This window comes from Myotis daubentonii, chromosome 8, assembly GCF_963259705.1.
Source record: "Myotis daubentonii chromosome 8, mMyoDau2.1, whole genome shotgun sequence".
Classification (NCBI taxonomy): Eukaryota; Metazoa; Chordata; class Mammalia; order Chiroptera; family Vespertilionidae; genus Myotis; species Myotis daubentonii.
The window spans coordinates 70,925,490-70,953,019 of record NC_081847.1 but is presented as its reverse complement, the minus strand read 5'-3'; the positions used below and the strand labels follow the sequence as shown (position 1 = coordinate 70,953,019).

The window sequence follows — 27,530 nt, the reverse complement described above, 5'->3', positions numbered from 1 at the left end:
CACAGGCATTTTCTTTGTAAGCACTGAACTGTTAGAGACAAGGCTCCCGTTCCCTTTGGCTGCCCCCACCTCTCAGCCAGCTCCTGTCCTGCACCCAGGGCTCATCCACTGTTACCGTTTTGGCCGGGTCCTCCCCTGTCACCTGTGCTTTATGTTTGTGTTTATGTTCCTCTTCCCCTTCTCTCCAGAAGGACAGGCGGAGGCAGGTGCCCCAGACAAGGAGGCTAGCAACCAGCCTGAGAGCAGTGACGGGACCACCTCATCTTGAGTCTGACCTTGCCCAAGGAGGCTGGAAGAGAGACCTGCTGTCCCCACCTGGGCAGGGAGTCCTGGCGCTGGCCCGGCAGCCTCTTCTGAGCCCCCTGTTCCAGGCAAGCAAAGTCAGACTGAGGCGCCCCCAGAGGCCCTCCCCCTGGGCAGGCCCTCTGCCCACACCCACAGGCTCCGCGCTACCACCTCCTCACCGTGCCCAGGTACACTTTTAAGACACTCTGACCACAGGATGTTATTTTTCATGGGGCACTGAGACTCAGGGGCTGGGTCCTGCTCACCTGGGGGAGCAGCCCACCCAAGGCAGCTCGTCTCCTAGGCGACCTGGGCAGCAACCATGTCCCAGTTCTGCCCCTTCTTCTCCAAAACCAACCGTCCAGGTCAAGACCTTCTGATCTGATCCCTTTTTAAAAAACACTTTAAAAAAAATTGTAAACCTTTTTCAGCAGAGAGGGAAGGAGCTGACAATCAATCCACTTTTTTGTGAAAGCCGTTTTAATCCAAATTCCGCGAGTCTGCGGTTCCCTCCTGGAGCTTTACAGATCCAGTTTTAGGGAAGGGATTTCTGTGCTCTGATCAACTCTGTCCTTCCTTTCTACCAAGATGAACAACGCCTGGGACCCAGGAAATAAATGCTGGTGATTTGTGTGGCTGGTTTACGATGATTATTTCTCCGTTAAACAGCACAAGCAGGAGCTAGGCCACGTCCACTTCGGCTACGATCCGTTGCTGCCCCAGCTCCCACAGAAAGAAAACACTGAGCAGATGCCGGTGGCCGAGGAATCTTCTTCCCTCGCCCTCTCTCGCCCGTCCAGCTTCAGGAGCTCAAAGGGAAGGTTTTCCCTTAAAACCTAGAACAGGAGGGGCTGAGAGTTCAGGGAGCCTGTAAGCAGACAACTCCTCCAGAGAAGCCTGGCTGCTTCGGGAGGGCAGGTGTGGGCCCCTCCCCGCAGCATGGGAGCTCTGGCTTCCCAGTCACAGCCCCCGCTGGGCTCTTGGGTCCTGCCACTGGGCAGGCTGCCCTAGACGCTCCTTTCTCTCTCACCCCACCCAGTCGTCCTGCCCAAGACCATGCATCACGTGCTGCACGACACCAGCCGTTGGCTTCTTTTTTGAGCACCAGCTTTTCAGCATAAATCACCAGAGGAGGGAGTTGACCATGCCACGCTGTGTGTGGGTACAGCAGGGGCACACAGGCTTCCAGTAGCATCGGTAGCTGACTATGGAAATCATGGTCTTCCCAGGGAAGTAAAGGTGGGTGTCGCTCGACGCCCCCCCCAGAGCTATGAAATCTCCATCCACAGGGTGCGGCTCGGAGCAGTGGCCGTGATGCCTTCATGGTTGCTGCCCTGCTGGCCGGGTCAGAGAAGCAGAAAGATTAGGCAAGTCCCAGTACCCAGGGCATAAAGAATCACAGAGCATTAGAGCCATAGGAGTCCCCTGTGGAGACTTAGAGCCAGAAAACGCCTTGCCAAGGCCACGCAGGAAGGAGCAGAACAGAGCTAAGACCTTCAGAAAGTCTCCCCCTCAGGCCAGCCTCAGGACAGCATTACACAGAACGTAGGCCGGGTGGTGAAAGGCTGCCCCAGCCAGGGCCTGTGCCCAGGCGCCATTACAAGTCCATGATGCTACCCAGAGAGGACGTCTCGCCAGGGACCCCACAGAAAGCTAAACGAGCCAGGCAGGTCCGTGGCCCAGAAGCGCAGACAGGAGCGTGCATACCTGCAGGGGCCGCAGGTGGCATCCCGTAGGCTTTATAGAGCAGGTCCAGGAGCTCCCTCTTTTCATCTTCTGGGAGGAAACTGGACTTTGCCGCATTGATATTCTGGAAGAGTCCGAATGGCAGACAGCATGAACCAGCGAATGTGGAAGGGATGCCGTGGTAATCTAGTGATAGTCCACGCTTTCCACTGAATGAGGGCGGTTGATTAAGCTCGGAGAGGAAGGGACTTGTCCCAGGTCAGGTCAGTCACTGCCAGAGCAGAAACCGTGCGGTTCTGTGATCTCAAAGTGGCACTCCAGCCCAGCCGACGTGGCTCAGTGGTTGAGCATCAACCTATGAACCAGGAGGTCATGGTTCGATTCCTGGTCAGGGCACATGCCTAGGTTGTAGGCTCAATCCCCAGTGTGGGACATGCAGGAGGCAACCAATTAATGATTCTCTCATATCACTGATGTTTCTCTCCCTCTCCTTCTCTAAAATCAATAAAAATATATTTAAAAAAAATTTTTAAGTGGCACTCCATGATACAGTAATGTGAGAACGAAGTTGGAGAAACTTTGAGAGACAGGGTGGGATGTAGGGGACCAAAGAGATAGTCATGCAGAGACAGGTTTGGGAAATTGTACCATCTAAAATCAAGAGCTCAACCCTGGGATCTATGAACGGCTTGAAAGTGCAGAATTTTATAGCTGACCTCACATTTTTTGGGAGAGGGTAGATGGCTTTCATCAGAGTCTTCGAGGGCAAGCAAAGAATAAAACACCTGGTCCCAGGTCAATACGTCACTCGGTGGAAGGCATCTAACTCTAGGTCTGGCTTGGCCTATTGAGGTAAACCCACTCCTCTTCCTCAGAGGCTCCAGGCCCTGCAGGCCTCACAGTCCCGGGGCCCAGAGTCAAGGCCGACCGGGCCCACACCCACTCACCAGTCTCTTAAACTCCTCTTCGGTAAAGCCCATCTTCTGTTTGGTCATCTGGTAATCGGTGTCCAGGGTAGACTTGAAGATGAGCGGGTCATCCGTGTTTAGCGAGTAGTTAGCCCGGTCCCTTTTGAATCTAGATGTGGGGGAAGAGCCTCCCTTTACTCTCTTGTGAACAGTCACTGCATATCGACCCGACACCCTCCTCGGGCCTCCCATCATCTTTACACACACCTGGAAGATCTCAGGCAGGGGAGGAAACCAATTCAGAGAACGTGGGTGACTAGTGCAAGGCCACATAACTAGGAACTCAAGACAAGCCAGCTGATCAAGCCAGAGCCAGGCAACGGCAGAAGAGGGGGGCCAGCTAGAATGGTGGGTTGGGGAGACACACAGCACCCCCCTCCAGCTACCACCCTTCACAGCCAACGTTCTGGGAGAGCTGTCAGTGCCCTAGCCCTAGCCTAACCCTATGCGTCCTCAATCCTCCTGGGCTCTGCTTCTCAAGGAACTTCATGGCACGGTCCCTGCCCACAGTCTCCTTAAGTCCAGTGGACTTTCAGCTCTTACTGCACCTGACTTGTGCAGAATTCTACACTGTTGACTGTTCATGGAACCTTTTCCCTCGAGTTCTCAGACACCACACGTTGGCTTTCCTCCTGCCTGTCCCATAACTGTCACTTCATCCTGGGTTCTCTCTCAGGCCCTCTTCCTCCCCATCTCCATAGGCCATCACTTCTCCCTTCCACCCCCCGTCTGGATAGATGGCTCTTGAATTTTTCCCATGTGCCTCCAAGAACCTCCCCGGATGAGCCACAGGAAGTGCACACTCCTCTTCCCCAAAGCTGAGCTCAGCACCCCCTTTCATCAACATCGGGGCCCATGCTCCTTCCCATCGCAAAAGCTTGGCAGACAGACCGGCGCTGGCCTGACCGTGATCACCCCGAGTTCTTGCCGCCCTCATCTGGTCAGGGCAGGTGGCTTTGCCCTCCCAAGGCCTGATGCCACCACCCCCAGGGCTTAGTCAAAGGACAGCCTGAAGACGGGCCACAGCTGTGGGGTGGACTGTGGGGCGGGAGCAGTGTAGGATGGGACAGGCCTCGGGGAAGCTTCAGGATGGTGCTTGTGGGGATGCCCAGAGGAGCCAAGAGAGCCCACGTGAGCAGGAGGCACGCATCCTCCCGACCCTCGGAGGCAGGGTCTCGAGTGCCAGTTTCTCATGGGGCAGCAGGACATCCTGGCATAGCTCAGTGGGCTGCAGGGCCCCACTCTGCTAGGTAGTCAGGTTACAGCACATCGAGCTTTGGAGTCCTCATTTGTAAGACAAGGATGGAAACCCGCTTCCCAAGGATTCAGACAGGTTTTGTATCAGGAGACCCAGCACAGCCAGTGCCCAGTCCCTGCATTTCTGCCACCCTGAGCTCTCCTGGTGCAAGACTGAACCGGCCCCAGGGGAGCGAGCCTCACCGAACGACTGCATGCTCCGTGTCCGGGTTCCAGGAGCCCGTGAGGTAGCTGGACCAGGGGCAGACCTGAAAGAGCAAGCAGGCGTGCGGCTGGCATAGACATCCCAGGCCGCTTGGCCTACGCCCCCACGCCAGGGCCTGGAGCCACCTATTCCGGCCATGGTCACACTGGCCTCCCTGTTGCCGACTCCCATGAGCTGTCGGTCCCAGTCTTCCTCCACCACCTGGCAGCTTGAGTGCCCACTCCTTTGGCTCCCAGGCCCCTCCTAGCTCCCCACCTCGGCACCCCCACCCCCCAGGCACCTCAAAGTGCATGTTGTTCTCTAGCAGCCTTTTGTAAAGGGCCTCATCGTCCACGGTGTGGTAGCCATGGCCAACCCTCTCTGTCTTGAGATTGTCCACAGCCTGCAGGGAAGCAGATGGAAATCCAGTGAGGGGAGGCGGGCGTAGGGGGAGGGCCCGCAGCCGCCGGCTGCCTCACCTCTTTCACCCTCTCTGCAGTGCCAGCCTCCCCGGCGTGGACGGTGCGGTGGATGCCGTTCCTCACAGCCTCCTGGAAGGACAGGAGCCGGGTCATGGGCGCCTCGGGGGGGGGGGGGGGCCCGGGGAAGCCCCCCGCAGGCTCAGGAAAGTAAGGAACACGACCAAGGTCAGACAGCTGGGACGTGGGGAGCCAGGCTCTGGACCCGGGCAGCGACGGCCCGGAGCCCCACTCGCAACCCTGCACCTCACTCCTTCCACAGGAGGCTGAGCCGTCTGCCCCACACAGGCCCAGCGAAGAGACCATCTCGCCCAAGGTCACAGCAAATCACAGGCAGAAAGACGCCCAACAGCAAGTGGGGTCTTTTCTTTACACCAAATTCACACCCCAGAGCCCCCAGGCCCAACTAAGGCGCTTGGGAACCCAGGAGACCTCGCGCCGCACAGTCCGGGTGAGTCCGTGTGACGTCTCCCTCCTGTGGGCAGAGCCCAGCTGCTTCTCCCAGAGCCTCCGGGCCAGTCTCCCCCTTCCTCCCCCGGAACCCACCTCGTAGGCCTGCACATGTCCAGGGAAGAGGCTGCTGCCTTCGATGGTCTCATCCCCAGCCAGATCGATGCCCACCACCGTCTGATGCTGGTACTTCTTACACAGCGCCACCACCTCGGCAGACCAGCCTGTGGGCGAGATGTCCCCCGGCCTCTGTCACAGCCGCCACCAGGGAGCGATCCTTCCAGAACGCCTGCTTGCTCCCCATCCCACTCACCCTCCACCCGAGGCCAGCACATGACAGAGGGCCCAGGGTCCCGTCTTCAGATCCTGACGGCCACAGCTAACCACATGGCCTCAGCAAACGGCTCCACCCAGTGCCTCCGTCTCCTCTCAGAGGGACACCACCAGCGATGGCACAGGGTCTCGGCTGCAAGGCGGTGCCGAGATGCTGTGTGTGGCACTGAGGGCAGGGCCAGGGCTCAGTACACGACCCATGGCCGTTCTCTCCTTTGTCCCCACAACAGCCCTCAAGGTGGGCTCATCCCCACTTGGACCAGGAGAGGGAGTCCACACAGTTTAAATCTAACACATGGCCTGCTGGCATTACTAACCATATTGCTAAGGAACTGTGGACTCTGAACCGGCAAACTCATCATTAAGCGTTTTAAAATGAATGAAAAATCACAGGCTTTGGAACCAGGTGGCCCTGGGTCCAAATGAGAGCCTTTTGCCTTCCTGATCGAAGAGCAAGAGGCTGCCCCTCTCTGTCTGTTTCCTCATCTGTCAAATGGGATGAACAGCGGCAGTTCCCACAGGCTGCTGCAGGGACTGCAGGGAATACAGGTAAGTCGCTATGTGCGGGTGGGCCTGGCAGGCTGGCAGTAACGTTGCTGTGGTCCTCACCACTGCTCGGTGGACAGTGTGTGCCCGGGGTCAGGGAGGTGATGGGACTTGCCCAAGGCCATACAGTGGGGCTCTGCACCTTGGAAGTTCCTGGAGGTTTGATCAGTGTCAGTCACAAGGGAGACCCCTCAGGTCCCAGAGGTCAGACCTACTCACAGGCCTGGCCCACAGGGTCTCAAGGGCGAACCATGGGCTGATCAGAGCCGGGCTTAGATTGTTTTCTGTTGTTCAGGCTCCTTGGTTTTGAACCGCCTGCAGGTCAGGTGGCTGTGTGCCTGGTCTCCCCAGGGAGAAAAGTCTGCTGCCAGAAGCCTGGAGCCTGCCCAGGAGGACTCTGGCGGCTTCAGGAAGCCCTAAGGTGCAGCTGCTGGGCTCAGGGGATACCAGGTGGCAGGGGCGCAGAGCAGACCAGTGCCGTCCCAGCACCGGCCGGGAGGTTGGGGCTGGTACGATGCACAGCCCAGGGCAGGGCCGAGGTGACACTCACTGGGCTCATGGCGCATGCAGCAGAGGATGGACCGCACCTTCACCCCGAAGTCTCGCTCTCCCTCCTGCAGGCCCTGGTTCACTAGGGACACCACCTCATCTGGGGTGATGTCCCCTCTGTGTGGAGAGAGGAGTAGGGATGGGTCTGGGGCAAAGGAAGGTCTGAAGGGACAGCCCTGGGACTGGGTTAGAGGAGGGGGGAGGGATGGGGGAAGGGAGGGAGGCGGAATCTTCCAGGAGAAGCCCCTTCCTCACCAGCCCACTGCCTCTGAGGAAACACTGAGGGAGCCGGCCCAAGCCCAGCACACCCCCTCCGGCTTCCTTAGAACTGCCGGGCACTTCCAGACCTGGAGGGTGTGTGTGTGGCGGGGGGGGGGGGGGGGGGCGGGCCTCAGACACTCACAGCCCTGCCCCCAGATGGGGAGCAGTGCTGAGCTCACCCGGTCTGAGTCCCACTTGTTCACTTGTGTCAGAGTCATGGCTAGAAGGGGCAGGGTGGTTGGGTGATAGCACTTCTAGAGCCCTGGGTCCAGGCAAGGGGCAGGAATGGGCCAGACTCGCTTCAGTTATGGGGTCAGAGCAGGACCTGGAAGTCACTGGATAAGTAGTGGCTGCAGGCCTGTGTCTAGGATTAGGGGGACAAGATGCCAAACGCTTTCTCCCAAAGTTAAAGCATGAGCCCAGGGAGGGATGGGAACCCTGTCTCTCAGGACAGAGTTGAGCCCCTCTTTCCAAGGCCACAGACCAGATCGGGGGGTGGGGGGGGGGCGGCAAGATCAAAGTCTCGTTGGGCCAGGGCCTCCCAACAGTGTGTCCCCGGGCCCCAGGTTGGGCCGCCCTGCCCCAGCCCCTCCGCGCGGTCACTCACTTGGGCTGGTTCCAGGGCATCGGCGCCACCTTGTAGTTGGCCAGCAGGTGTGGGCTGTAACGCACCTCCACGTACACCACACCCTCCTTGGCCTTCATCTCAACGAACTCATAGGCGATCCTTTTGATGGCCTCCCGGCAGCCCCTGAAAGGGAAGGGACAGCCCTCTCCAGTGTCCCTTCAGAGCTGCAGGAACAAGACTGGCCCCAACCCTTGGCCCCGATCCTGATCCTCCAGTGCCAAGCCCGGTCCTCCGCTGGAGAAGATCCTGGAAGCACAGCCGGTCCTGTTAGCTCAGCTTCCACACTGCCAGTTCTCGCCCCCTTCACCCTGGTCTCACCCGCGTCTAACTGGGCTCCACGCTCCCTGTGCCTTTCCTCACAGCAGGCAGAGCGGATCTTCTACAGATCAGAGCACGTGCTCCTCTGCTCTGCACCCAAGGGCTCCCGTCGTGTGGGATGAAACCCCCTGCCAGCTTGTTCCCACATCTGGGCCTTCGTGTCTGCAGCTCCCAGCCTCCATGGCCTTTCACCGCATCGTCCTGTGCTCGCTCCCCCTCTCCACTCAGGCCCCAGCCCCAGTCTCACCTCCTCAGAGAGGCCTCCCCGACCACCTCATCTTAAAACGGCCCCCTGGCATTCTCCACCCCTTCCCCTGAACTTTCCTTTCTCCATGGCCCTAATTACCACCGACATTACAGGTCTCCCATGGCTTGTTAGCCAGTTTCCATCCCCCCTACTAGAATGCAGTCGCCATGGGCAAGGACTCCTCCAGCTGTCTTGACACTGCTATGATCCCGCAGCCGAGGACAGAGCCGAGGACAGAGTGGCCACTTGATGTTTGCTGAGTGATGGAGGTAGGCCAGCAGGGAAGAGAAATGAGAGAGAAGGACACACACAGGCCACAAGAGCAAAAATAGACAAGTGGGATTGCATCACACTGAAAGCTGCCCGCAGAGGAAACTCGGCAGGGAAAAGAGGAGCTATGGAATGGGAGGAAGGGTGTGCGAACCAGAAGCCTGCTAAAGGACTAACAGCCAAAAAACATAAATTCTGTAGCCCGGCTGGCGTGGCTCAGGGGCTGAGTGTCATCTATGAACCAGGAGGTCATGGGTTGATTCCCGGTCAGGGCACATGCCCGGGTTGTGGGCTCAGTCCCCAGTGTGGGGCATGCAGGAGGCAGCCGATCAATGATTCCCTTTCATCACTGATGTTTCTAGCTCTCTCTCCCTTTCCTTTCCTCTCTGAAATCAGTAAAAGTATATTCTAAAAAAGAGAGAGAGAAAAGGACACAGATGGACAAATCTGGAGGGAACTCTGGGATGAGGGAGATACCTGGGACTCAGACTGGAACCCTGGTTCCCACACCTACCAGCTGCGTGACCCCAGTTAGTCACCTTCTCTGACACATCTATCAAAGGGTTATTGTGAGGACAAATGAGTTAAAACTCACCTGAGCCAGTGCTTGGAACAGACAGACAAATGCTGAGTGTTTTAGCTGTTATTTCTGAATGTGGGCTCCAGAAGCAAGGCGCAAGCTAACCTGCCAGGGCCACTATGAGTGTGATCGGATGACAGGGGACCTGCCGTAGCCGGGAGTTCCCACCAGGAAGCATGAAAGGGAGCGGGTACTAGAAAGCAGACTGTGAGAGCGGCCGCTTCCAGAGGAGGGTCATGGAAGGACCTGCGCTTTGGAGAGCCAGGATGAGGATGGCAGCTGCTGTGGGAAATCCCTGGGGGCGGGGCCAGTCCTGGGGAGGGAGCCGGCCTCCCGGGGAGAGGGTCCTTATCTCCCCCATGGCTGGGGGCTCCTTCCACACTGCACTGAGGGCAGGGGATACAGCAAACCAGGTAGACAAAATCCCTGCCCTCACAGAGCCCACAGCCCAGCAAGAGGAACAGGGAAGGAAAGAAGTAAAATATAAAACATATCCTAGGTGAGCCGGTGGAAAGTTTTATGGGTACACACAACGCAGGGGCAGGGGCATGGGATGTGAGGGGGAGGGACTGCAGTTTTCAGCAGTTGATCAGGGAAGGCCTCACTGAGAGAGTGACATGAGCAGAGACGTGAAGGAGGCGAGGAAGTGAGTGCCGGGGCATCTAAGGAACAGTGTTCCAGGCAGAGGGAACAGCAGTGGCAGGGGACCTGAGGTCCGGGGTGAGGTCTGCCCGAGGTGCCACAGGAGCCAGTGTGGCTGGAGAGGGGGAGCCAAGCGGCGACTGGCAGGCGCTGAGGGCTTCCGTCTGACCCCTGTGCGTGCTGCAAGGGGGTGGAAAGTCAGAGTCTCGAGGGCCATGGCCCCAAACAGCCAGGAGCTCTGCAGGAGGTGCCATCTAGCAGCTTGGGTGGGCTGGGCCTTCAGGGAGCTGGCCAGAGAGACAGGAGCTGCCTCGGTGGCACAGGGGAGGTGCCCAGGCCTGCTCATACGTTCTGGTGTGGCAGCAGGTGCCTCCGGGGAGGTGGTATGTGTCTGCTCACCGGAGGCGAGGATGGGGGCAGTCAGTGCCTTCTGGGCTGAGCCCAAAGGCTTCCCGCAAGAAGTCGGCCACCTGGCCACACATCTTCCCTCCCTAGGACTGCTCGTACCTGTTTGGCCACTTACCCAGCCAGTGCCTCTGTTCTGCCTCACACACCTTCGCTGATCCTCCACCGGCCAGTGCTTGGCCCACCCTCCAAGCCTTTCCTCAGGCCTAGCCCTCTGGATAATATCACACCCTCTCTATCCCAAGGCCAGGTCCATACTTCCTCCTCCAGGCAGCCCTTCCTGACTGCCCCCAGCCCCCTCGTCTCTCCCCATCCCGAGTTCCTGCAGCACCAACTGCCAAAGCTGACCCTCGCCTGCCTTGGGAAGCTCTGCCTCTTGCCAGGAAGCTCAGGGTGGCACCGAGGCGAGACTCTGGGCTTTATCCCCTGCCAGCTGTGGGGTCCTGGGCAAGCCCTTCACTTCCCTGAGCCTTCTTTCCCCGCTCTGGAAATGAGTAAGTTTACCTAGTGGACTACCTACAGGAAGTCTAGTTCTGTGAGCTGTGCAAACATTATGTTCATCTATGGGAGAGTCTGCAAGGAGGAAAATGGAAGGCATGCAACGTGACATAAAAGCACCAGTGCCTGTCGGTGAAGGTGGCGGGTGCTCCATCGTGAGGGGGAGTGTAAGGACAGCCCTGTGTCCAGCCCAAACTCCAGCCCTGGGAGGCGGACAGGATCACAAGGCCACTGTGTGAATGAGGGGACTGAGGCCCAGAGGGAATGTGCCCAACATCATGTCCTGAGACTGAGACGAGGATCTGTGTTCCTAACCCCCACATGTGTCACTTCTCTATTGAATGTCAGTCCATCACACCCACTTTCCAGAAAGGAAAACCAAAGCCCAAAGGCATGGAGACAGTCAAGCGAGTATACACGATGGTGAACAGCAGAGCTGGGGTCTCCACCCCATGGGCTGAGGGGCAGGCCTGGGGCTGGCAGCCTGTCCTGGGCACAGGATGGACACTGACCAGGGCCCGAGGGTGGGGGACTCACGCGATGGCAGGCATGTAGTAGTTGAACTTGGCCAGGAAGCCCGGGAGGGTGAGTGGCTTGTCCATGCCAATGATGTTCTTCAGCTCCTCAACTGTGTCAGCAGGGAGGGCGACCCCCCTCTTCCTGGGGACAAAACATGAGGGTGACCGACTGCCCCTGGGGAGGACCTGACCGACTCCCCAGGGGCCACAGCTGGAAACCTGAGATCCTCTCCATCCAACTCCACCCATTGGACAGATGGGAAAACTGAGGCCCAGGGCATGCAGAACCAGGATCAGAGTCCCTCCAGCACCTCCTGTCCCCAAGGCCATGATTAGCCAGCAGATTTCAAGGGGCGGGGGCACCTGGGGTTACAGTCTGTTTGTGTGCATGGACAAGTGCCTGGGGACAGGGAAGGTGCCAGGGCAGCAAGCCCACAACTTTGCCTCAGCCCAAGAGTGGGTACAGCCAACTGGCCCACTGCCAACTCAGGGGTTATCAGGGCAATAACTACAGGGCAAGCACTGGCCCTGCCTCCTCTGCTCTCTGGCAGACCAACTTATCAGAGAGGCTTGCAGGCCCAGTGTGCTGGGAGAGGGCCGGAGGGCTGGCTGTCGACCTGAGGCCTTCCTCTCCCAGCCCACAGCCCCCACACGGGGGCACGGCCACCCTTCAGTAAGGCCTTGCTGAGAACAGCCTCCAGCCTGGAGCCTCCTTGTCTCATCAGCACCTCTGCCTCCCCAGCCCGGGTAGTGGGGGGGAGGGGAGAGTTCAGGCTGGGTTGGCCCCCACCTTCTGCATGCACCACCCCCTCTGCTCATCCTGGCTCTGACCTGACTCACGGGTCACCCAGGACGGCAGTTTTCCCACTTTTAAGATAAAAGAGACAACACCAGACACTCAAGAAACGCTTCTACCACGAGGGACAAAAGAGACAAAAGGAGCTCTGAGGAAACTGAAAATGCAGAAAACAAAAGAAAACTTGAACCTAAAATGCAAATCCTCAAGGCGATGAAAGGACGGAACATCGTTGGAACAGGAATGTCGCTTTTTAAAAGGGGACATTTCGAGAGTAAGAAAGAGCTGCTGGACATTAAAAAGAACATGGCGGCAGCCACTGGGATGAAACGAAGGGGATGGAAAATAAAGGTGAGAAAATTCTCCAGTGAGGAGAACAAAAGAAAAAAGAAAAAAAAGCAAACGGTAAAGAAAATTAGATGACTGAATCAGAAGGTTCAAGCATCCAGTTACCCATAAAGCAAGATGATAGGAGGAAGAAATTGCCAAAGAAATGGAAGTGTGAACATGCTTACGTCCTTTCATGGCTTCTGTTATTCAAATATCAAAATGTTTTCCTGTGGGGAGCGGCTAGTGTTTGGACGGGTTCAAGCCTTGGACTGAATGATGAGAGGGCACAGTCCTCTCACGGCCACGTGCAAGTCCCAGCTTGGAGGGCAGAGCCCTCCCTGCACAATTATAGCCAACAGCTGTAGTTGTAAGCTTGAACCTATGGTCCGAACACGTGGCCCCACATGGCTGAGTGATGTGGGCTTGATAGAGTTCAGGTGCATGTAGTTGAGTAGGATCGAAACCCGGAAGACGGTTGTAAACACCTTGACCGCACCCTTACTTTGCCTCGTGGAATCTGGCTATAAAAGACATGGCTTGTAGTCCATGACGCTGGCGCTAGCTCTCCATCAGAGAGGTCAGCGTCCCACCCAGACCCAGCTTTCTTCTCTTGTCTGTCTTTTCTCCATCCTTCACCGCCCCCTCTCAGGCTCACCGAACCTGGCTGAGCTGGCGCGGCACATAAGGCGCCCAACATGGGGCTGAGTATGCCATGGTTGTGCCGGCTCGCCACATTTTCCTACCTAAATACCTGTTTCTTCAGCCCCTAAATATGCCCTCCTCCCCTTCGGGTGGCTCCAGTCCCTCTGAGTGTCCAGTGGGTATCACCCTGGTGCCCGCCACCAGCCCGCCAGCCAGCCCAGCGGGTCTCCTCACTGGCCCGCGTCCCTGCAAGACGCCGGGGCAGACAGTACCTCTGCTGCTGTCCTGACACCGAGTCCGGGGCTCCGTGCCCACTGAGCTTCTGCCCCTGTGGCCAGCCTGCCCCAAAGTCACCCTCGTGAGCCGCCCCCAGGACCCAGGCCGCCTGCGCCAGCTGTTAAACACTGTGCTTGGAATCGCTTCCTGGGAGCTGGTGGGTGAAGGCAGAGGAGGTGGCGCTGAGGCTCTGGCCCCCGTGTTGGCGGATGCAGGGGCCACATTTGCCTTGGACCCCGCCGCTTCCTGTTGGGGCGCTGCCTCCTGACCATTCTCTTCCAGCTCGCCTGTCATGGATTAATGCCGGGGGTCTCGATCCGGCATCTAGAAGGGTTCAGCAATCTGGAGAAGGGCTGTGTGTAACTTAATAAAGAGTCCAGAGACGAAATATAATTTTGAAGGGCATTTGGGGGTCAGAGGAGCTTAGCTAAAAGGAACTAATATGTTTTTCATCTCAGGACCCCTTGCTTTTTATTAACACAATTTGTCCTAAGGCGAGGTAGAGATATAAGCTTCAAAGGGTAGGGTTTGGTACAGAGTCCATTGTCAGAGTGGAAGAATTTGCCTACGGCTGTTCAGGTGTTTGGCCAGTAGGAGGCAATAACATGAAGATTAAGATGCCCTGAGCTGTCTGGCAGCAAGCAATCATCCCTTTTCAGGTTTGGGGAAATGCCCTTGCCACTCGGGATGATTCAGCCCCTGCTGACAGGCTGGAATTGGCTCCCGGCAGTCTTCCCACCACCCTGGAGCCTGGCCACGGAGCCTGGCTCAGATGGAGGATGGACCCAGCTTTGGAGTTCGAAGCCCATGCCCCCCTGTATGGGCCACCCCACCCCAGGCAGGGGCTGTCCCCTCTGAGGACTTCCATGTCCTTGTCAGTAAAACTCAGACAGTGTTTTCTCTGCAGGTTCAGAGACGCACACACGGGGCTATTTCTGTGCCCTGGGTATCACTCAGGCTCTGAAGCCAGATGGCCGGGGTTTGCATCCCAGCTCTGCTGTAAGGGCTGTGTGACCTGGGGCCCGGGACCCCCTCCCTGTGTTCACTGGTCTGGTATGTGTGAGACACCGGCTATGGAATAACCAAGGAGCAGAGGTCAGAGTTCCCTCAGCTTTGGAGCACCGTAAGGGCCAAGCAGACTCGCTTGATCTGAGCAAGGGGGGAGGGACCGTGAGGGTTTGAGCAGGAGAGCTGATCAGACCAAGTTGTAAGACAGCTGTCCTGACTACGGTGCTGTGAGGACGGTGGAGGGGTGAGGCCAGTCCTGAGGCCATTGCGAGAGTCTAAGTGAGGGACTGGCGGCGGCTCAGACCAGGGTGGTGGCAGGGAAGAGAGGACAGCCAGGTTGGGACTGGGCCTTAGAGAATGAGTGGATGGGTCTCGAAGGAGCCTGAGAAAGAGTCAGGAGATGGACTCGCAGGAAGAAGAAATGGGTGAAAACAAAATCAATGGAGGCCTCAGTCAGAGGCAGAAAGGGGCCATGGGATTTGGCCTGGGGGTAGGTCACAGGCCAGGCACTCCCCCCTCCTCTATCTCTTCCTCTTCTCAGCCCTGGCCTAGCCCCACCAGGGAGTCCTCCGGGGCTGCCCTGCTGGAACCTGCCCAACTCCCTGCTCCCCCTGCCTGCTGACCTCGAGATCAAACTCCACCTGGCACCCCACCCCTCTCCAGGGCCAGGGCTGCTCCGAGACAGCGGGCGACATGGGAAATGGCAAGTCCGACCAGTCACCCAACACCAGCGGCTCCTTTCCCTCCACCCCACCCTGGCATCTCGCCTCCTGGCTGCGATATTGAGTGCTCTATGACCCCTTAATGAGCACTCGATTAGATCCCATCTTGGCCTCCGATACCCCACCCCAACGGCCTCATCAGGGCCCTGTGGCAAGGGCTGGTGCTCAACACAGTCAAAGGACAGGCAGAGATAAGCCGAGGGCTGGACCCCATTAGCAGAGCCATTGATTGTGATTAATGATACGGACCTCATTAAGGGCCTTTGCTGGAGCCCTGAGCTGAGTGTGTTCCCTGCTGTATCTGACCTACACCTCTGGTGGCAGGGTTCGGGCAGGGGCGGGGCCTGGTCACAGCTGTGCTTACTAGACAAGTTTCTTCAGCTATCACGACTCGGTTTCCTTTCTATCTGTAATATAGGGACAATATAACCCCTTCACCAGTCGTCCTGAGGAATCTGGACGTTGTTGGCAGGCAGTAAAGGAACTCACTTACAGTTAAATAACGAGATCAATAGCCGCTCCCTAGAGCAGGATCGCTGATGTGGGGAATGTCCCCGCAGAGCTGGCTGGGGAGTTAGGAGTGACGCCCCGAGAGTCAGGGCTGACTCCTGGAGCAGCAGCTCTCCTCCGTGGAGCACTGAGGGCCTGCTCTTACCCTCACCCCACACAGGCCAAGGGCACAGCGAGGAAACTGTGTCTGGACTTGATTCCAGATCCACTGGCCTTCAGAGTCCCTGTGCTCATAGGTGCTGGAACCAACAGAGGGGCCACCATGGGCCCCTGAGGTGTGGGGAGGGAGGGGCAGACCTCCCTCTTTGGGGGGCGGGGGCACAGGGACCCTTCGGCCCACCAGCATCCAGGAGAGCTGCGGCCGGAGGTGGCGTTCTCACTTGGAAGATGCGGAGAGTTGGGACCAGAGAGGGAGTCACTTCACGTCTCCCTGTAGGTTATGTAGGGAAAAGCTTTGGAGGTCAGCTGACCCCATAAACTCTTGGCTCTACCATTTACTTGCTGTGTGGCCTTGGGCAACTGCCTTTACCTCTCTGAACCTGCTCCCCCTCGGTGAGATGGGGACAGGATAGCCTCCTCCTCTGGGTGTCACCTGCCCGGTTCTCGGCCAAAACACAGTGACTGGTTCAGCCCTGGGAACTGCTTCCGCGTGTGTGTGTGTGTGTGTGTGTGTGTGTGTGTGTGTGTCCCCATGTGTCCATGTGAGTCCATGTGTCCATGTGAATCCGTGTGTAAGGTGGCACACGGACTCACCTGGAAACAGGAAGACAAAAAGCAAAGGCACTGAAGGCAGAAGACACGGGCTGCGTGTCTCCAGCTCAGAGACCCTTCTGGCTGGGGGCCGGCTGGTTCCACAGGGAGACCCTGGGGTGCTCTAGAGTCCTCAGACTGGGGAGGAAGGCCTTGCTTCCGTGGACTTACCTGCCGTAGTATAAGATCGTTTCGGGCTTAATGGATCCATCCAGGTGGACGTGCAATTCTACCTGCAAGGGGCAAAGGGAAGAGAGAGAGAACACCCCCATGAGTGCCGGCAGGACCTCAGGGTCAGTGCTCACATTCACCACGGTGACCATCAGTCACTACTCACTGCTCCCGTACACACAGGTCACTAACGTCCACACACACCATCTTGATTAACCCTCATCTGTGCGGTGGGTTTCTCGCTCTCTTTCATGCTGAGAGCACGGAGGTTCAGAGAGGTTAAGTAACTTGTCCACTGCTACACAGCAAGCCAGTGATGGAAGCAGGAACCCAACCCAGGCCTGTGCGCTTACCACAGCCAGTTAAGGGACAGACCAGAATTCTAACCTGAGCCCAACCCCTACACATCAGGACAGCCGTGGTCCTGTAGGAGCCACCGAGCCCAGCCACACAGGCAGGTCCTGCTCTCAGACAACACACTAAGCAAACTCCAACTTTCACACGAAGGGCTGACCACAGACTTCCTGGACTAGCGAACCACATGACGCATTTCAGAAATCCGGCTCCATGTTCAAAAGCAGGTGCTGCTCAAGCACAGCTTCTCAGGGGTCGGTATGAAAGCAGCACCAGGTCTTTCCAGGACTCTGGAAGCGACACCAGATACTCGGCCATCTGGGTGATCGGCGCCTGCACGCGTGACCCCACGGGAAACGCTCTGCACACGAAGCCAGGAGTTTAAGGACAGGGGCTGGGACACAGCCTCAGGCTCGACCCCAGCTCTGCCCCTTCTTCTGCTGTGTGACTTAGACAACACTCAGCAGCTGTGACTGCCTCCCTGGCCAGGACCACTGGTAAGGACCCAAAACGACAGTGTCGGTGGGTCTGCCCGGCCCTTGGAGCAGCCCCTCCTCCCCCCCCCACCTCTGAGTGTCTCAGGGGCTGTGGGCAGCGGCACAGCAGCGCTGAGGACAGCGGGAAAGCGCCTTGGCATCTGCTGTTCCAGGCCCCGGAGGACACTGTTCCTGCGCCCGGGGATCCGAAAACTCACTGACGTCTCCACCAGGGTGGGGCCTTTTCTGGAACTTAGGGACGTGGACAAGCAAGTGGCTGCCTTGGCTGGGGAGGCGGAGGAGGGCATCGGGAAACACGCGCACACGCACACACACACACACACACACACATACACACGCGCGCTTCCTGCTGCAGAGGAACCCCACCCAGGCCCAGGGGAGGCCGGGGCTCAGAGCTGCCAGGCCCGCCTTTCAGCTGGATGCCCATCATCAGAGCTCTCAGAGGTCACCCAGCAGCACGGGGCCAAGCAGCACCCACACCCAGCTCGGTGCGCACTGAGCTGCTGCTTCGCTGACTAACGGGGCTCAGTGCCCACTCAGCCAAATGCTTACCAGGTTCCCCCAAAATGCTCAGCACTGGGAGCACTGACGCCTCCAGTCCAGGGACCTGCCGACCAACTGTGTGACTTTGGACAGGGGACCCACCTCTCTGAGCCCCCATTTTGTTATCCTTAAGCCTTCCCGTGGTGAGGACCCAGCTAGAGAGGCAGGGTCGCCTTGTGGTTAGAGCTGGAATCCCAGCTCCTCTGCTTGCTCCCTGGGTGCCCTGGGGTTCCCACCAGCCCAACAGGGAAGGTAACAGGCCTCCCTCCTGTTGGGGAGGGTTAACCATGGTAATGCACGCAGTGCGCTTAGCACAGAGCAAACGCTAAGCAATCCTCAGCTACGAGGCCTTCATTCCCCAGGCGTTCGAGGCCCTGCTGGGTGTGGGAGGGGAGCGGTAAGCTAAAGGGACGCCCCTGTGATGCTTACAGCCCAGCCAGGGAGAGACACGAGGCGTCACATCGATAGAGGTCCAACCAAAGCCATGGCAACCCCTTGGGAAGCAAAAACACAGTCCCGTGAAACAGCCAACACAAGAAAGAACCTCGCCCGCCAGCAGGCCAGCAATGGCTTCCTGGAGAAAGCAGATCTTGGGCTAAGATCTGAAGGATGAAGAACCAAGTGAGGAAGATGATGGAACACTTCAGGCAGAGAGAACAGCCCTGCCACAGGCGGTGCCGTGAGGAGAACGTGGTGTAGGGGTGCGGAGGGAGGAGGGGTTTGGGACTGGAGAGGCTGCCGGCCGCCCGGCCCCAGAGGAGCAGAAACGTGTGCCCGGGCCCGAGGATGCAGGGCCCAGGCCCAGGAGGAGGGGTTCCCCACCCTGCTGGCCCTCAGGAGCTCGGGGAGGCTTCGGAAACGTACAGGTGCCTGTGCCCACGCAAGTCAATCCCAGCACCACCCTTGGGGCGGGCCGGGCACAGGGGTTTGCTTTTTTAACATAAGGCCAAGATCCAGGCGCACTGCCCTCCAGCAACCATTCCAGAGGCCCGAGGGCGCAGAATCCACACTGGAGCAGGGCGAGCAAGAAGCAGAGGTAAGGAAATGGAGACTATTTAGGTGGATGCGAACTGAAACACAAAAGACTTGCATTTCTTTTCCAGGCGGAAATGACGTGGGCATGTTTAAACGATGGCGGAGGAGACTGGAGTCGAGAGGAAAGAGTTGCACGGGGTTCGAAAAGGTAGGAGAGGTTAGAAGGAGAAAACCAGAGCGCCTCTGAGTCCCGGGCAGCAGCGAGTCTGGGGGATTGCCCCGGTGCCGTTGCCCCTCGCGGGTGGGTGGGCCTGCGCGGCTACTTCTGCCCAAGCACTTACATGCCGCTTGGCTCCCGCACAGCATGGACATGCCCATCTGCCCGCGTCCCTGCATGGCTGTGATGGGCATGTCATATGAGCAAGAATGGGCACCTCTGGCCCGGCCGGCGTGGCTCAGTGGTTGAGCGTTGACCTATGAACCAGGAGGTCAAGGTTCGATTCCGGGTCAGGGCACATGCCCAGGTTGCAGGCTCAGTCCCCAGGGTGGGGCATGCAGGAGGCAGCTGATCAATGATTCTCTCTCATCATTGATGTTTCTCTCCCTCCCTCTCCCGTCCTCTCTGAAATCAATAAAAATATATAAATTAAAAAAAAAAAAGAATAGACACTCTGCGGCCTTCCCCTGGGGATGTTGGTTCCGCGGCAGACCGGAGTCTGTCCTGCCTGAGCAGACATACATACCCTTCAGGACTCACTGCACCAATAGTGGTGGGAAATGAACCAAAGGCATGAGGAAAAGAAAAACACAAGGGGGTCAGGGAGGGTTGGGGGGGGGGGGCGGGGTAACTCAAAGTGTTTAGAAAAGATCACTTTGTGTGGGGGGGACAGGGGTGAATAGGGGAATCAGTGGGGGGAGGGGGAGAAGGAAGGACAGAGAGCTGTTCCAGACAGAGGGAACTGCATGTGCTAAGCAATCGGAACGAATTGGTTCAAGTGCAGAGAATGTTGGTGGTGAGAGATGAAGCCAGAGAAAGTCAGGGGGTGGAAGGCAGGGAGACCCACTGATGTTTCAAAGGGGGGCTGATCTTTTAAAAGCATTTTCTGCTCCTGTGTGGTGAGCAGGTTGGTGGGAGGCAGAATGGAAGACAGAGCTGGCTCAGGACCCAGATGGGAGATGAGCAGTAACCAGAATCCCTACAGCATCACACAGTGGGTGCTCGGGAAGCATGAGCTACCGGCACAGGGTGCATGGTGGGAAGGTCGCAGAGAGCCGGCAGGAGGCGAGCGTGCCCCTGGGAGAGAGCAGGCAGAGCCCAGCTGCTCACCGTGCCCACGGGTGCCACCTCCTTGTGGGGGAAGCAGAGGCAGAAGCCACCACCTCGAGCAGCTCAAGCTCAGGCAGGCCTCCTGTTGAACTTTCTGGAAAACCGCAAGTCGCCATGGAGAAGTGTCACCCACCCAGATGACAATGGGGTGCAAGCTCCGAGACTGCAATGGGGACCCTGCTGAGCCCACTCAGGGAAAAGGGGCAGCAGGGGCTTCTGGCTTATCTGCCAGGTGCTGGGCTGTCTACAGACATGACCTTATTTCATCCTCACAACCAGGAAGGTTGGGACGTCACTCCTATCTTACAGATGGGGAAACCGAGGCTCAAAGAAGTCTCTCCGGACACAGTCAGTCAGTGATGGAATCAGGATTTGAACCCAGGTCTGAGTCTTGAGCTCCCACAGGCCTCACCTCAGGTATAAATAATGCAGCAGTAATAGCAGCAGCTGCCTATTAGCACACCCTTCGTCTCCTTTCATCTTAGCCCCTCGGCAGGGGCGCACAGGAGCCCCATCGGGACTTGCCAAGCTCAACTTGGAGAAATGCAGTGACCTGCCCAGGGTCACACCGATCTCTGATGGCAGAGCTGGGCTGGAACCCAAGTCTCTCCAACTCTAAGCCCAAGTCCCGCCAGGGCCACACCACCTCCCTGGCACTGCGCCAGGCCTCCTGGGGAGGAACCTCATGCCCCTTCCCCTGCACCTGCTCTCCGCGAGGCTGACTCACAAGCAGAACTGCAGGAAATCCTCCCAGATCAGAGCAGGAAGCATACCCAGTAACCAACAAATATTTATTGTCGGGCACCTGGGGAAGCACGCCGAGCCTCCTCAGGAGATGCCAGCCACACCGGTGAGGCGCGGGGCGGTGCACTCCCTTGCCAGGCTCAGCCGAGGTGGCAGTGGCAGAGCCAGGCCGAGGACCCAGGTCTTGGGTGGGTGGGCGGGGCTGTCCCTCCAGGGCCTTCTCCAATCACTGTACTTTCCCTCAGGGTTTCCCAGGCCCCCAAACACATCACTGTTTTGTTTCCCATCCCCGATTTTAAAATTCTCTTACCATGTCTCTTCCCCCCACTATTAGTTCCCTGAAAGCAGAGACTTTGTGTCCTCATGCTGTACCCTTGGTGCCAGGACAGTGCCAGGACAGCGGACAGTGCTCAGCGGGTGCTGAACAACCAGGGATGGCTTCCTCATCCCCCCTCCTAGGCCAGCAGAGCTGTGTCCTCTCCCTGCCTGGAGAGGGGCTGACCTACCCCCTGGGCCTGGCAGAGAATGTAGACAGGACAGAGTAGCCAGGATTGCCTGACCAGACCCCTGAATCTGGCACTACAGTCAGAACCTGGACAAGCCACCGTGCCCACTGCAGGGCAGACATCCCTCCCTTCCTAGCCCTGCTCTTGGCAATGAGCAGTGCCAGGGGTCAGTGCCACCACAGCCTCTCGGCTGACTTTTGGGGTAAGATGAGGAGACAGAGCAGCCCTGGGGCTGACGTGATTTTTCAGTGACACCTCCTCCAGGATGTCCTCTGTGCTCAGCCCCGTCTGGGCTCCTGAAGCTCTGAGGTGCAGAGGGGAAGGGGCAGAGCAGTCCCTCGGTGCCTCCTACTGACTGGGAGCCTGAAAGAGCTTCGTTGCTCCTGTGAGCTTCCCCAGACGTTTCATGGAAGGCAAGGTGTGTCTTTGGCCAGGGGGGCATCCTGTGGGGCCACAGCCTTGGAATGCAGCAGAGTCATCCTCATTTTATAGGCGAGAAAAGGGAGGCTTGGAGAGATTAGGAATTTGCCTTAGGTCACAGATTAATGAGTACACAGTCAGGAAGTCACAACCACCCCCTTCACCCTGCATATCAGCGCTGAGTCAGCGCTGGTATAATCTGAACTGAATGGTTAATAATATGATGAGGATGATGGATGATCAATTAGCAGCTAGCATTGCCATGTCCCAGTCCCCAGCCCCCACCCCTGCTGCCCTGGCAGCCAGGCCTATACTTGGTATTTTATGCAGGTGGATAAAACTGACTCCATTTTAACATGGGCAAACTGAGGCACGCAGAAGCGACTCACTCAAACTCCCACAATGGATAAGGGGGATGGGGGGTGGGGCGGGGGGGGGGGGCAGCACTCAGACCCAGGCAGCCTGGCCCAGCTGCTACTCAAGTTTAAACTCCTCACTGGTCTCCCTCTATAGTCAAAGGCCCCCGGAGGCCACTTCCTCTCAATCTTACAGCCCTAGGGCCTCAGAACCCTAAAGGGTAGGGGTAAGCCAGCCCCCAACACTCTGGGCACATACAGATTCGAACCTCACTTTGGCCTACTCTTCTCCCCTGTTCAAAGCCAGGCCACGGTCCTTCCCTTCCCTGCTGTGGGGACACTCCCTAGGACAGTGGTTGGCAAACCGAGGCTTGCGAACCACATGCGGCCCTTTGGCCCCTTGAATGTGGCTCTTCCACAAAATACCACGTGCGGGCGCGCATGTACAGTGCGATTGAAACTTCGTGGCCCATGCGTAGAAGTCGGTTTTCGGCCTGGGCGAGTCTATTTTGAAGAAGTGGCGTTAGAAGAAGTGGGGGGTGTCGGTCGGGCGACTGGAGACACGGCGCGGGGGAGGCCAAATATCAACGGTACTTAAACTATGTAGGTAGGTTAGTAACAATGTACCTACCTATATAGTTTAAGTTTAAAAAATTTGGCTCTCAAAAGAGATTTCAATCTGTACTGTTGATATTTGGCTCTGTTGACTAATGAGTTTGCCGACCACGGCCCTAGGACAACTGGGCAGGGCGACAGCTTTCTCCCAAGTCAAGCTCTGAGCTCAGCTCTGGAATCAGGAGGCTGGCGGCCTCCCCTGCCTCGCTGTGCCCAGACGCCGCACTTCCCCTCCCTCCTCCTGGCTTCCTCCTCTGTCAAACAGAGACTTCGGTGAAACCCAATCTCTGCTCCCCTCGCTCCGGACTGCCAGAAGCAGCAGGTCAGGCGGGCTCTTCCCAGGGGCACCTTTATTTAACAGGTGGCTTCGTAACCAAAAGCACTGAAAGCCCAGAGCAGCGCCACGGCGGGGGTGGGCTCTGTGGCAGGAGACGGAGACGGGGCAGATGCAGGCTTCCCAGAGTCCACAGCGGCCCCACTGCAGCCCCAGGAGGAAATGCCGCCCTCGGGGCCTCCTGTCAGCCTCCACTGCAGCCCCAGGAGGCACACGCTCCAACCAGCGGGTCAATTTCCCCCAAGAGCCCCGGCCTTGGTGTTATCAGCCCGTTTTAGAGAAGGAAGCTGGGGTTCAGGAAACTGTCAAGACAGGGATCCCACCCCAATCAATCTGAAGCCCAAGGTCACCCTAAGTCTAACTCCTCCCCCACAGACTGGGGGTGGCAGGTGAGTAAAGCGGATATCAGCATCTACATCAGTTTCAGGTAGCACCCCCCCACCCCGCCCCCTTTCTGGCTGTGACTTTGGCTAGTTCCTTCCCCCCTGAGCCTCAATTTCCTCATATGTAAATGAAGAGACCAATAGGACCTCCTGCAGGAAAGCTGTTGTGAGCATTAAATGAGTCAATACAAGCAAACATGCAAAGCAGAACAGTGTCTGATTCGGAGTAAACGTTCAAATAAGAGAAAGAAAAAGTGCTTAGGTCTAGATTTAGCCCCAATCCTCCTCTTCCTCAAAAAGGAACAGTTAGAGGCTGCTGTTCCAATGTGGCTGCTCGCTCAGCTCTCAGATTTTGAGTAGCCTTGGGCAAGCCACTCACCTCTCCAGGCCCCAGCCGCGTCGTCTACAAATGGGGGTGAAACATCTGCCTCCCTGGACAGAGCAGCATAAGAGGAGGTGGCCCGGATGGACAGGCTGAAGGAGGTGCCTAGCGGGCCGGACAGGGAGGACCAGGGCGGCCTGGCCAAGGTGGCGGGGGGGGGGGGGGGGGGGCACCTTCCTTAAGCTGGGATGCCAGAACAGAAAGCTCCGTTGCGCGTCTCGTTACAGGAATTCTCTGCTCACTCCGGGCACTCTTCTCTCTGGCTACCGAGGAAGGGACTAGACCTTTGCCGTGGTTTACACCTTTGTTAACACGCGTCCGCTGGGAGCCTTCCTCCTGGGACCAAGGGAACAGCGGCAGAGAACGTGGGAGCCCTTGGGTTTGATGGTAACTATCACGGGCCGTTGTGATTTGCGCTCACCTGCGTTCTGCCTTTTGGTGGCTTAACGAGGGGCTTGCCCTCGTCTTCTGCATTTGGCAGTCTTAGGCCTGACGTGGTACCTGTCCTTCATACTATTTGCAAGGGACGCTGTGAAGTGCTTTCCTGCGTCTTGCAGAACACGCGACCAGTTTTGCAAAGCCTTGGGAGACACTGTGGGTGGGTCCCTTCCAGCCCTCTTGCTCACAGACATGTTCCTTTCCTCTGACCGCAACGGGTCCATGGGACCCCAACATTTACACAATAGGGGGGTGGTCGGTATCTTCCAGAGAGGAGTCTTTCTCATCACCCCTTTCCTCCTTGGGTGTTGTTCCCCTGAATTCTCATAAATAAAAACCGCATTAAGCAGCAAAAAGAAGAAAAAGAGAATATCTGCCTTGTCAAGTTGTCCAGAGGATTCTGAGAGATAAACCATGGAAGGTACCAGAACCCACACTTCAATGACAGCTGTTATTATCATTAAAATACCAGGCATGTGATCAGCAGTGCCCTTCCTGACCAAGAACTCCCGAGTGCCTGGCATTTTCCAGCCTTGCCCCGTGGAAACAGATGAGGGCCTCCCCCCACCCCCCTTTGTACCTCCTCCAACCTCCTCCAGTGTCCAACGGTGGCTCAGGAAGCATTTGTTGGAATGACATAATCAACCCAGGTGGGCAGCTGCCTAGGGTCTTGCTACCTAAAGTGTGGTCCGTGGACCATCCGGATTAGCACCACCTGGGAGCTTGTCAGAGTGTAGCATCTCGGTCCCACCCTAGACTCCTTCATGGGACTGGGAAGCCAGCCCCCTAGCTCGGCTGACAGGCTTTTCCTAACCCAGTTCATCTCTGTGCCTCTGCCTCTTGTCTAGACCAGTGGTTCTCAACCTTGGCTGCACGTTAGAATCACCTGGGAATCTTTTTAAAAGCCTGATTTCTGGGCCCCATCCTCCGGAAATTCTGTTTCTTTGTTATGGGGTGGGGCCACATTAGTAACAAAGAAACAGAATTTCCGGAGGATGAGGCCAAGAAATCAGGATTTAAAAAAGATTCCCAGGTGATTCTAATGTGCAGCCGAGGTTGAGAACCACTGGTCTATACAGTCTGAATGTTATCAAGAATCAGGTGATGTGAGTACACTGTAACATTTGGAAAGCACTGCTCGGCTCTGGCTGCGTAAACGGGCCGGGCCTGAGCAGTCAGAGAGGCCTGCACCTGGGCCACGGGCACCTCCACCCGCCAAAGGCTTCTGCAGAGGCTGCTCAGGAGAGCTAGTCAGGGCCAGAGGATTGTGAGGCCAGCCCCTAGCTTGGCTACTGTGATTTTCCTAACCCAGTTAGCCTCTGGGCCTGTTTCTCCATCTATAACATGGGGTGACACCAGCTACGTCTCAGAGTCACTGTTAGAATCAGATGAGTTAGTGCAGGCAACATGCTCAGAAGGGGCCTGGCACAGCAAAAAGCAACCCAATTGAAGCACCAGTGGCTAATGCTCGTAGTTAAGCACCTGCCCCACCCAGGGTGAGTGGCTGAGACTCACTCCTTCTGCTTCCCCTGCCCGCTCAGGCACGTTCCCTCCTCGCGAGTAAACGTGTATCACCGTGGGTGACCTCTGGATCCCACGACAAGCCGGTGGGGCCCACTTCCTAGGTGTGGAAACTGAGGCCCAGAGAGGGGAAAGGACCTGCCAGCTTGAATCAGAGGAGAGGATTGGGCGAGGCAAAAATTAGGAATAGCAATCGTTGCTCCAACACGGGGCTGTTGAAAGTGTTGCAAGGATCAGATGGGTGCATATAGCAAGTATCTACAGCAGCGTTACCTTTTATTTATCTCCATAACTCCCACTTCACTCCCAGCAAAGGGGCTTTGCCTACTGCCTTGGAATGCATTTCAGGTAAGGTGGTTCCCCAGCCCAAAGGTAGAGGGAATCCAAGAACAGTTAAGACAAAACAAAACAAAACAAAACAAAACAAAAAAACAGCCTTCAAAGGAAAGAACCACTAAGGATGGGGCATGGGCATTCATACACGGTGTGAAGGAGTCATGGGGGGGAGTGGGGAGAAGTGCTTCCCCAGAACTTGGCACACCTGGAAGGATGTAGCTGAGCACCTGCCCTGTGGGGAGGGCAGTGGGGGTGGGGGCGCTAGGCCTTGCTTCCTCGAGTCCCCTCTTCCTTCCCCTCTCCTCTGTGCACACGCGCAGGATTCTTACCCACACTTCTGTGACCTCTGCCACCATCACATACACCTGTTTCTCAGACGGGTCAGTGAAGCAGACTGAAACTCACACCTCCCCCTGCCCCACAGTCTCAGATCCCACTAGCTGCTGATTCACTCCGCTGGGCGGCCTTTTGTGCAGCTCCCCTCCCTGGATGGATCTCAGTGCTCTGAAGCCCACCAAGTGAGCCTGGACTCCCCCTGACCCCACCATTCCCAAGACACCACAGCTGGTGGGAGGAGGGACAAGAAAGTTATCATCCTTTGGGGCCAGTGGCTCTCGAGTCTTACCAGAGCCCAAAGCCTAAGGCCCACCCGAATCCTCTGCCCCCATCTCTGGCACGGCTCAGTTCTTCCCGTGGGTACATCCACAAGCACACTCCTTGGAGTGGACAAAACCATCCTGTTAGAGTATAAAGCTGTTTACACTCACAGAGCGCTCTCTATTGCACCAGACCCAACACCACCTATGGTTGTAGACAGCACGCCCCAGGCCCCGTTTTACAGATGAGGTTCAGAGAGAATGCCCATTTGACAGATGGTAAAACTGAGACCCGAAGGAGGCAAGCCAGCGGCAGAAGCAGAAGGCCAGCCAGGGATGCCTCCAGGTTCAGGACCCTCACTTCCTCATTGTCTCTCACTAATTAGCCCAGAGGCGGAGGAGGGCCTGAGCTGAGGGAAGAAAGCACCCGCAGGGGCCCGCTGATGGCGCTCTGTGGACGCCCCTAAGCCCTCCAGCCAGACAAGGCGCCAGAACCCGGACCCCGAGCCCCGGCCCGCGCTCACTTTGGGCTTGTCGAAGGCGGGTGTCTGGGTCATGGTGCCAAGCGTGCGCCCCGCGCTGCTCCTTCCTGCGCTGGATCCCCGCGGTTGAGGGCTGAATAGGAAGCCGGTTCGTGTCCCCCGGGGCCCCCGCAGCAAGCGCGGCCCGCCTCGCCCTTCTTAACGGGGCCGGACCCGCCCCGCCCCCACCCCGCCCCGGCCCCGCCCCCGGCCCCGCCCCCGGCCCGCTCCAGGCCCCGCCCCGCCTCGCGGTCCCCAGCTGTGCTTTTCCTGGAATTCAGGCCCAGCAATGGGAACAAACACAGGGCCCCTCAGCGCCTTGCCCCCCGCCCCCCCACCAAACACTGGCCCTGGGACTTGGGGTTGCAGCCAC

General features: G+C 57.5%; 2 protein-coding genes and 1 pseudogene across 7 annotated transcripts in view; 2 read left to right on the top strand and 1 right to left on the bottom strand.

Moving 5' to 3' along the window:
* PKIG (cAMP-dependent protein kinase inhibitor gamma) overlaps nucleotides 1-920 on the top strand; it is a 72,681-nt gene extending 71,761 nt beyond the window's left edge. For all 4 annotated transcript variants that reach the window (XM_059706994.1, XM_059706991.1, XM_059706993.1 and 1 more), the window contains exon 4: nucleotides 189-920. In XM_059706994.1, coding sequence (XP_059562977.1) covers nucleotides 189-268 — 80 coding nt within the window. In that variant the 3' untranslated portion in view covers nucleotides 269-920. The remainder of the gene's footprint in view (nucleotides 1-188) is intronic.
* Nucleotides 743-27,317, bottom strand: ADA (adenosine deaminase). 3 transcript variants are annotated; one of them, XM_059706980.1, is made up of 12 exons: nucleotides 27,161-27,317; nucleotides 16,310-16,371; nucleotides 11,124-11,246; nucleotides 7,606-7,749; nucleotides 6,739-6,854; nucleotides 5,406-5,533; nucleotides 4,860-4,931; nucleotides 4,682-4,783; nucleotides 4,380-4,444; nucleotides 2,919-3,048; nucleotides 1,993-2,095; nucleotides 743-1,622 (listed from the first exon to the last, which is right to left on the bottom strand). In XM_059706980.1, the coding sequence occupies exons 1-12, from the start codon at nucleotides 27,191-27,193 to the stop codon at nucleotides 1,606-1,608; spliced, it is 1,095 nt and encodes a 364-aa protein (XP_059562963.1). In that variant the 5' UTR covers nucleotides 27,194-27,317; the 3' UTR covers nucleotides 743-1,605. The 3 variants fall into 3 exon arrangements, with proteins under 3 accessions (XP_059562963.1, XP_059562964.1, XP_059562965.1); XM_059706981.1 differs by having other exon boundaries at nucleotides 743-1,619; XM_059706982.1 differs by lacking the exon at nucleotides 16,310-16,371 and having other exon boundaries at nucleotides 27,161-27,295.
* On the top strand, nucleotides 23,121-24,513 carry LOC132240115 (vesicle transport protein SFT2B-like; annotated as a pseudogene).
* Nucleotides 27,318-27,530: the final 213 nt, after the last annotated feature.